Source organism: Rhincodon typus, chromosome 35, assembly GCF_021869965.1.
Source record: "Rhincodon typus isolate 14 chromosome 35, sRhiTyp1.1, whole genome shotgun sequence".
In the NCBI taxonomy this organism is placed as follows: Eukaryota; Metazoa; Chordata; class Chondrichthyes; order Orectolobiformes; family Rhincodontidae; genus Rhincodon; species Rhincodon typus.
The window spans coordinates 23,517,868-23,526,168 of NC_063366.1; the positions used below are offsets into that span (position 1 = coordinate 23,517,868).

General features: G+C 49.2%; 1 protein-coding gene across 1 annotated transcript in view; it reads left to right on the top strand.

The window, feature by feature from the left end:
* The first annotated feature begins 313 nt into the window (after positions 1-313).
* LOC125486981 overlaps positions 314-8,301 on the top strand; it is a 20,859-nt gene continuing 12,871 nt past the window's right edge. The window contains exons 1-4 of the mRNA XM_048616688.1: positions 314-454; positions 1,454-1,642; positions 4,376-4,442; positions 5,882-6,014. Of these exons, the coding sequence (XP_048472645.1) occupies positions 370-454; positions 1,454-1,642; positions 4,376-4,442; positions 5,882-6,014 (474 nt within the window). The 5' untranslated portion in view covers positions 314-369. The remainder of the gene's footprint in view (positions 455-1,453; positions 1,643-4,375; positions 4,443-5,881; positions 6,015-8,301) is intronic.

Below are 8,301 nucleotides of genomic sequence, written 5' to 3' on the forward strand. Positions count from 1 at the left end.
CCCACTGCCCCACCCAGTCCCAGAGGGAGACAGTGTCTGACCCACTGTCCCACCCAGTCCCAGAGGGGGGACAGTGTCTGACCCACTGTCCCACCCAGTCCCAGAGGGGGGACAGTGTCTGACCCACTGCCTCAGTTACAATTCTTCAATATTTAATCGAAAGCCTTTCTGGTTTCCGTGAAGCTGAGACCTGGCTTTTCCGAACTGCCTCCCGTTCTGAGAGGGCACGATCAGGAACCTGTCAAACGTTGTGTTTTCCATCAGCTCTGTTTACTCAGAACAAGGTCATCCAGTCACATTGCAGGCAGCGAAGGCCCAGAGATAAAGCAGGGGCACAGCAGGCTGCAAAACTCCCCGGCATCGAGAGTCATGGAGAGAGTTCCTATAATGGTGCTTCTCCTCCGCCTGTCCCTGCTCTCTCTTGTGTTCAGCTCAGCCGCGGCTCATCAGGCTGGTGAGTACAGTGTGGTCAAGCACCACATCTCTGCTTGAAGGTGAAGAAATGTGATGCCTCCCGCAGTCAAACAGTTAACTGCGCCAGGGGTCTTCTCCCTGGTCTGCCAAGATTTCTGTGTGGAAGAGCCGAGAAAACAGTGCGAAAGCCTGGGCTGAGTTCTATGGGCGAGGGGCTATATAAATGCACTTGTGAGTGGCAGCAGTGGCTTGAGCTCATTTGCGTTCAAGTCTAAAAGCCGTTAGTACAAATGTCACTCCAGGACCTTGCGAACAGAATCTATCACAGAATTATAGAATCCCTACAGTGCAGGAGCAGGCCATTTGGCCTATCAAAATCTGCAAGCTCGTCCCATCCAGACTCACTCCCCTACCTCATCCCTAAGACCCTATATTTCCCAAGGCCAATCCACCTAACCTGCACATTCCTAAACACTACTGTGTAATCTAGCAAGGCCAATCCACCAAACCTGCACACCTTTGGACTGTGAGAGGAAACCCACACAGACATGGGATGTTGGGGAGAACGTGCAAACTCCACACAGACAGTCGCCTGAGGGTGGAATCGAACCCAGGTCCCTGGTGCTGTGAGGCAGCAATGCTAACCAATGAGCCACCATCTAGGCTGGCACCATAATGTAACGCTGAGGGAGTGCTGCCCTGTTAGACAATGAGCTGCAGCCTGCTCACCCTCTCCTTTGGTCGTATTTCCCAATGGAGCAGTGGAGATCCCTTCATATGCCTGACCGATGTTTGACCCTCAATTACCTACAGCAGGTAATCCGGCCAGGCTGGGACTGTGTACGTTGACTGCTCTCTGAGTTAAGCCCAGTCCATATCATCCCTGGAATGATAGCAGTAAATGTGTGGCATTTTCTGAAGAAGGGTCCCAATCCGAAACGTCAGCTTTCCTGCCCCTCTGATGCTGCCTGACCCGCTGTGCTCCTCCAGCTCCACACTGTGTTATCTCTGTGGCATTTTCTTGTCGCTCTTTGTGCAGAAGCTGTCAGCGAACTGGGTCACACCCTTGCGCCCACCAGAGACAGCCATGCCACCCTGATCAACCCAGAATCTTCCCAGAGCACCGGGAAATCACAGAGCACAGTGAGAACGACTACACAGATCCACAGCAGGAATGACAGAGCACGCCACAGGACTTCATACTTACTGAATGACATGGTCTCACTGAGTAGGTACCAAGCATTCTTCTTGTATTGCCCAAAACCAAGAGAAAGGGGTCACTGTCTGAAAGGAAGAGGTCGCCTATTTAAGACAGAGATTGAATATTTTTTTCTCTCACAGAGGGTGCGCGAGCCTTTGGCATTCTCCCTTCTTGATAGAAGCGGGGTCGGAATATCTCTAAGGCCGATGTAAATAGATTCTCGATGAACGAGAGGCTGAGAGGTTGTTGGGGGATTAAGTGGGAATGTTCAGCGATCAAACCAGCCCACGATCTTTTCGAATGGCGTGTCAGGCTTGTGGGAGGGAATGGCCCACTCTGAAACTAACAGCAACAGAAACTGCCAGAGAAAACCCAGCAGGTCCGGCAGCATTGCTGCTGAAGGGTCACTGGACACGTAGGCTCATAGAGTCATACAGCATGGAAACAGACCCTTCGGTCCAACCAGTCCGTGCCAACCATAACCCCAAACTAAACTAGTCCCACCTGCCTGCTCCTGGCCCATATCCCTCCAAACCTTTCCGGTTCATGTACTTATCCAAATGTCTTTTAAACGTTGTAATTGTACCCGCATCCACCACCTCCTCTGGAAGTTCATTCCACATGCAAACCACCCTCTGCGTAAAAAATTTGCCCCTCATGCCGTTTTAAATCTCTCTCCTCTCACCATAAAAATGTGCCCTGTTGTCTCAAAATCCCCCACCGTAGGGAAAAGACACCTACCATTAACCCTATTTATACTCCTCATTATGTTATAAACCTTTATAAGGTCACCTCTCAACTTCCTACACTCCAGTGAAAAAAGTCCCAGCCTATCCAGCCTTTCTTTATAACCCAAAAATTCCATACCCGGCAACACCCTGGCAAATCTCTTCTGATCCCTCTCCAGCTTGGTAATATCCTTCCTCTAACTGGGCGACCAGAACTGGACACAGTGCTCCAGAACAGGCCTCACCAATGTCCTGTACAGCCTCAATATGACGTCCCAACTCCTATACTCAAAGGACTGAGCAATGAAGGCAAGCATGCCAATTGCCTTTTTAACTACCCTGTCTATATGTAGCACAAACATCAAAGAATTATGTATCTGCACTCCTAGGTCCCAAAACGTTAACTTGGGTTCCTCTCCTCAAATGCTGCCCAGACCTGCTGCTGAGTTTCTCCAGCAATTTCTGTTTTTGTTCTTTTCAGATCTCCAATGGCTATGGTTTTTGATCTGTTTTCATGGGTTACTTCTCTTCCTGATTTGAATATTTGTATGTTCGCACAACATGTGATTGAAACTTTCCATCTTGCACACATTAGGACCAATGCCAAATCCCAGACAGAACAACAACATAAGATTATCATGTGGGCTCATAAAGTGGCTCACTACACTGGCCAGAACCAACTTATACTCACAGGGATCTGTCCTCTGCAGGTAAAAAGGACATAGAACAGAACAATACAGCGCAGGAATGTTGTGCCAAACATGATGCCAAATGAAACTAATCCCTTCTGCCTGCTATAGGTCCAGATCCCTCCATTCCTTGCATATTCATGTGCTTATCTAAAAGCCCCTTAAACGCCCCTATCCTATCTGCCTCCACCACCACCCCCTGGCAGCACGTTTCAGATTCCTAGCACTCTCTCTGTAAAAAACTTGCCCCTCACATCTCCTTTGAACATTCCTCCCTCTCACCTTAAATGCATGCCTCTAGTCTTAGATATTTCAACTCTGAGAAAAAAATATTCTGACCATCAAACCTATCCAAGCATCTCATAATGTTATCGACTTCTAGAACATAGAACATTAAACAGAAAACAGTACAGCACAGTACAGGCCCTTCAGCCCACAATGTTATCTATTATCCTACTAAGATCAATCTACCCAGCATACCCTACATTTTACTATCCTCTATGTGCCTATCCAAGAGTCGCTTAAAAGTCTCTAAAGTATCTGACTCCACTACCACTGCTGGCAGAGCATTCCACACGCCCACCAATCTCTGTGTGAAGAACCTACCTCTGACATCTCCCCTATACCTTCCTCAAATCACCTTAAAATTATGCCCCCTCATAATAGTCACTTCTGTCAAGTCTCTCCTCAGCCTCCGCTGCTCCAGAGAAAACAACCTGAGTTTTTCTAGCCTCTCCTCATAGCTCATACCCTTTAATCCAGGCAGCATCCTGGTAAACCCCTTCTGCACCCTCCACATCCTTCCTGTAATGTAGCGACCAGAACTGAAGGCAATGATATGTCCAGGCATTGTGCCTTTTCTGAATTAAACAAAAACATGGGGGACCAGCAGTTCCATTCTCCATGGCAACGCATCTGAGTTAACCAATCGGCATCTTTTTTTTTCCTGCTGCAGCCCTAAATTGGTGCTCCCTTTAAAAAGTGACATTCTTGTGATCGTGTCCTGATGACTGCAAGTGGAAAGGTTTTGACTGCGTGGCTGTTTTAGCAGCAATTCTCCAAATTGGTCTGAATTTGGAAAGTGAGGCTGAGGGAGTGGCAAAGATGTGATCCCCACTTCTATTTTAGGAAGTCCTGTTGAAGAAACGAGGCTTGGAAAAGTCCCATAGCTTGCCAGTTTTGTTGAGGAAGACTTTGTGCAGTGTTCACTCTCCGCTGCTAATGATCTGATTGGGAGCATGTCCACTTCTTTCAGGGATCCCAGCTGCATGTCAGAGCAGGAAAGGGAGACAGTTAATCCACTAACATTTCCCTCTCCTTCTCCTCTCTCTCTCTCTCTGCAGGCCTGGTTATCATCTGTGCCGTGACTGGCCTCTTTGGACTGGGAGTCGCAGGTTTGTGCTGGTACAGGTGAGTTCCACCACTACCTACAGTGCCGCTGAGCTCCTTACGCTCCTGAAATCCTGGCCTCACCTCGTGACTTGGATTTTTATCCCTTCACTGTGAGACCCTCAGGAAATCCCTCTCAGTCTTCCTTAAAGATGCGCCATTAAAAACTAAGCATTTGATCACCAACCCTAATACCCTCTTACGAGGCTCAAATTTAGCCTGATGACAGAAATTGCTGGAGAAACTCAGGCGGCATCGGTAGACAAAAGAAAAAGCAGAGCGGCCCTTCCTCAGAACAAAACCCCTATGTATTTTTAAGCATTTCTTCACACGTACATTTCCTAGGATGGGGGCAGGCAGTTTCCAGAACTGGTTAATTTGTCCTGGATTTGTCCAACAGATCCTGGAGTAGGATTTGAACCTCGAACTTCTGACCCAGAGGTGCGGGCACTATCCACTGCGCCTGTTGAAGAAACGAGGCTTGGAAAAGTCCCATAGCTTGCCAGTTTTGTTGAGGAAGACTTTGTGCAGTGTTCACTCTCCGCTGCTAATGATCTGATTGGGAGCATGTCCACTTCTTTCAGGGATCCCAGCTGCATGTCAGAGCAGGAAAGGGAGCTCGGAATTGTGCAGCAGAACGCAAGAGAGAAAGCTTCAACGACTTTTGTCTCGTTCTTCCTGTCCCTGGCCAAATGAGATCCTCCATCACATGATGGTTCGTTCCCTGAACGTCGGATCATTTAGCAGCTGCCACTCTCCCCGCTCCCCACCACTCACACAACGGATATCTCAAACAACTCGATTCTCAAACTACTCGTCCTTGTTTACAAATCCAGACGTGGCCTTGACTCTCTCCTTTCCTCGAGAAACTCCTCCAGCCTCTACAATTCTCCAAATCCGCTCTCCTCTAATTCTGGCCACTTCATAATCCCCAGGTTTACTGGCACCATTCAGCTGCCTGGGCCCTTAAACTGTAGCATTCCCTAAATCTCTTTGCCCCCACCCTCCCGCTCTCTCTCTCTCTCTTTCATTATTTTCCCCCTTAAACTCTCCGTAAAAACAAAGTCTTTGACCAAATTTATAGTCACCTGACCTCACGGTTCATTTGCTCTGGAATGCCCCTGTGAAGGTCCTTGGAGCTGCTTCTTTACATTAGAGGCACTAGACAAATATGAGTTGATGTTGTAATGAGTCAAAACGCTGGATAAGAATTAAAAACTCCTCCCTCCCGGTGCCTGTCCTGTTGATTTTTGGGAAACTTCCCCAGTGCCTCTGTCTTGTTTCCTCCGGAATGAATTCAACTCCCAGTCTCCAGGATATGTCCTAGAGGATTGGCCACTCTGCCATTGAGTTTTTCCAGCGGCTGCTATCCGATGGGAGATTCCCAGTGGGTGGGGAAGTGCGGTTTGTGGGGGGGTTATCCTCCGTAGGTTCTGACAGGGGCCTCTGTTTTGCTTCAGGCTGCAGAAGGAGGTGAGACAGGCTCAGAAGGCGGCCTATGATGGGAACAAGAAGCCTCAGCTCCAGGTAGGCAACTGGGCCCGGACCCTGTCGGACAAGGAAAGCCCGGGAGGGAACGGTGCGGCGGGAGAGGTAGGATCTTCCTGAAAATTTAGGAGCAGCTCCAGTCAGGAATTTGGTGGAATGGGAGGCAAGTCATAGAGTCAAATCCAACTTCAACAACAGGAGCACAAAAGCTAGGCCGGCATTCCTGAGGGAGTGCCACATTGTTGCAGGCCCAAGGCTTATCAAACCTGTCCTGGGAGTACATGGCATCCCATTTTTGGTAGAAAAGAGCAGGCGACTCTTTTCCCGGTGTCCTGCCCAGTAATTAACCCATGACCAAAATCGCAACACTGAAGGAACGGCGATATATTTCCAAGTCAGGATGGGGAGTGGCTCGGAGGGGAACTTGCAGGGGGCTGGTGTTCCCACGTATCTGCTGCCCCTTGTCCTTCTAGATAGAAGTGGTTCGTGGGTCACCATCCTGATTTGGAAATGTATCGCCGTTCCTTCGCAGTCACTGGGTTAAAATTCCAAAACTCGCTCCCAAAGTGCGAATGCGGGTCTGCCTACAACATATGGGCTGCAGCGGTTCAAGAAGGCAGCGCAAGCACCGCCCCCCACCTTCTCAAGGGGGGCAACTAGGGACGGGGCAATAAATGCTGGGCCCAGCCCATGATACCCATTTAAAAAAAATGCTCCTGTTTTGCAGACTATGTGGGAAGGAATAGAGTTGGAAGCAGAAAAGGATGACCTCCCCTAATGTGCCAAATGAATGAAAAGAGTGGGAGTACTCACTCCTCCATGGCCTGCAGAGCTTTCTTCTGGTGCAAGTACTGGTGTTTCTGGAGCTTCGCAACCATCTTCCAATCTTCAGGCTGAGGGAGATGGGAGAGAGATCTGAGCTCCAGCCAGAAGCCTCTTCCTCACCTGCCTTACAAACACGTGCACTTACAAACCAGATCGCCTTTTCCTGTTTGTTTCACTGACCCAACATGCGACCATTTGCTCGTACTGACGAACGGGTACGTTTTCCCGCCCTGTGTTCTGTTTTGATTTGCGCACAATGCAACTTATGAACGTATTAACGAATGGAGCCTGATTGTAATGTGGGGATGGCCTGGTTTCGCTGGTGTGAGCACATTCAACATGAGGTAACGAGGCTTCCTCCATGTCACTCAGTAGTGGTCGCTTGGTCAGATGGAGGCGGGGGGGGACTTACTTCTATTACCGGAAATTCGCAACATTCTCGGAAATTCATACCCATCCTGGCAATTCGCACTCTTCTCGGAGACTCACTCCCATCCCAGGGACTCTCAACCCCATCCCGGAAATTCACTCCCATCCCAGGGACTCTCACCCCCATCCCGGAAATTCACTCCCATTCCAGAGACTCTCACCCCCATCTTGGAAATTCACTCCCATCCCAGAGACACTCACTCCCATCCTGGAAATTCACTCCCATCCCGGAGACTCTCACCCCCATCTTGGAAATTCACTCCCGTCCCAGAGACACTCACTCCCATCCCAGAATCTCCCTCCCATCCCGGAATCTCACTCCCATCCCAGAGGGCAGTGAAGAGTTAGCCTCATTGCAGTGGGTCAGGAGTCACGTGTAGGCCAGACCAGGTAAGGACAGGAGAGGTCCCTCCCTAAAGGGGCATCAGTGAACCAGATGATTTTTTTTGATTAAAATCGCTGATTGTTGTAACCATCGCTGAGACTAGTTTCATATTCTGCCTTTATTTGTTAAATTTACGTTCCACCAGCTACATAGGGGGGATTCAAACCTACATCTCTACAAGAACAACATGTGTCTCTGGACTATTAGTAACTTCAGCATTAAGCCAGCATCAATCCTTAGCTATGAGATACTTTTACATTTTAGGAGGGTTACCGAAATGGTCCACGTTCAAATGCAGCAAGATCTGGGCAATATCCAGGCTTGGGCTGACAAGGTGGTAAGTAACATTCACACAAATGCCAGGCTATGACCATCTCTAATAAGAGACAATCTAACCACAGCCCCTAGACATTCAATGGTGTTCCCATCACTGAATCCCCCACTATCAACATCCTGGGGATTATCACTAACCAGAAACTCAGCTGGACTCCCCACATAAACACAGTGGCTACAAGAGCAGGTCAGAGGCTGGGAATCCTGCAGTGAGTAACTCCCCTCCTGACTCCCCAAAGCCTGTCCCACCATCTACAAGGCACAAGGCAGGAGTGTGATGGAATACCCCCCCACTTGCCCCTGGATGGGGGCAGCCCCAACAACAAACAAGAAGCTCGACACCATCCAGGACAAAGCAGCCCCCGCTTGATTGGCACCACATCCACAAACATCCCACTCCCTCCCCCACCGACGCTCAGT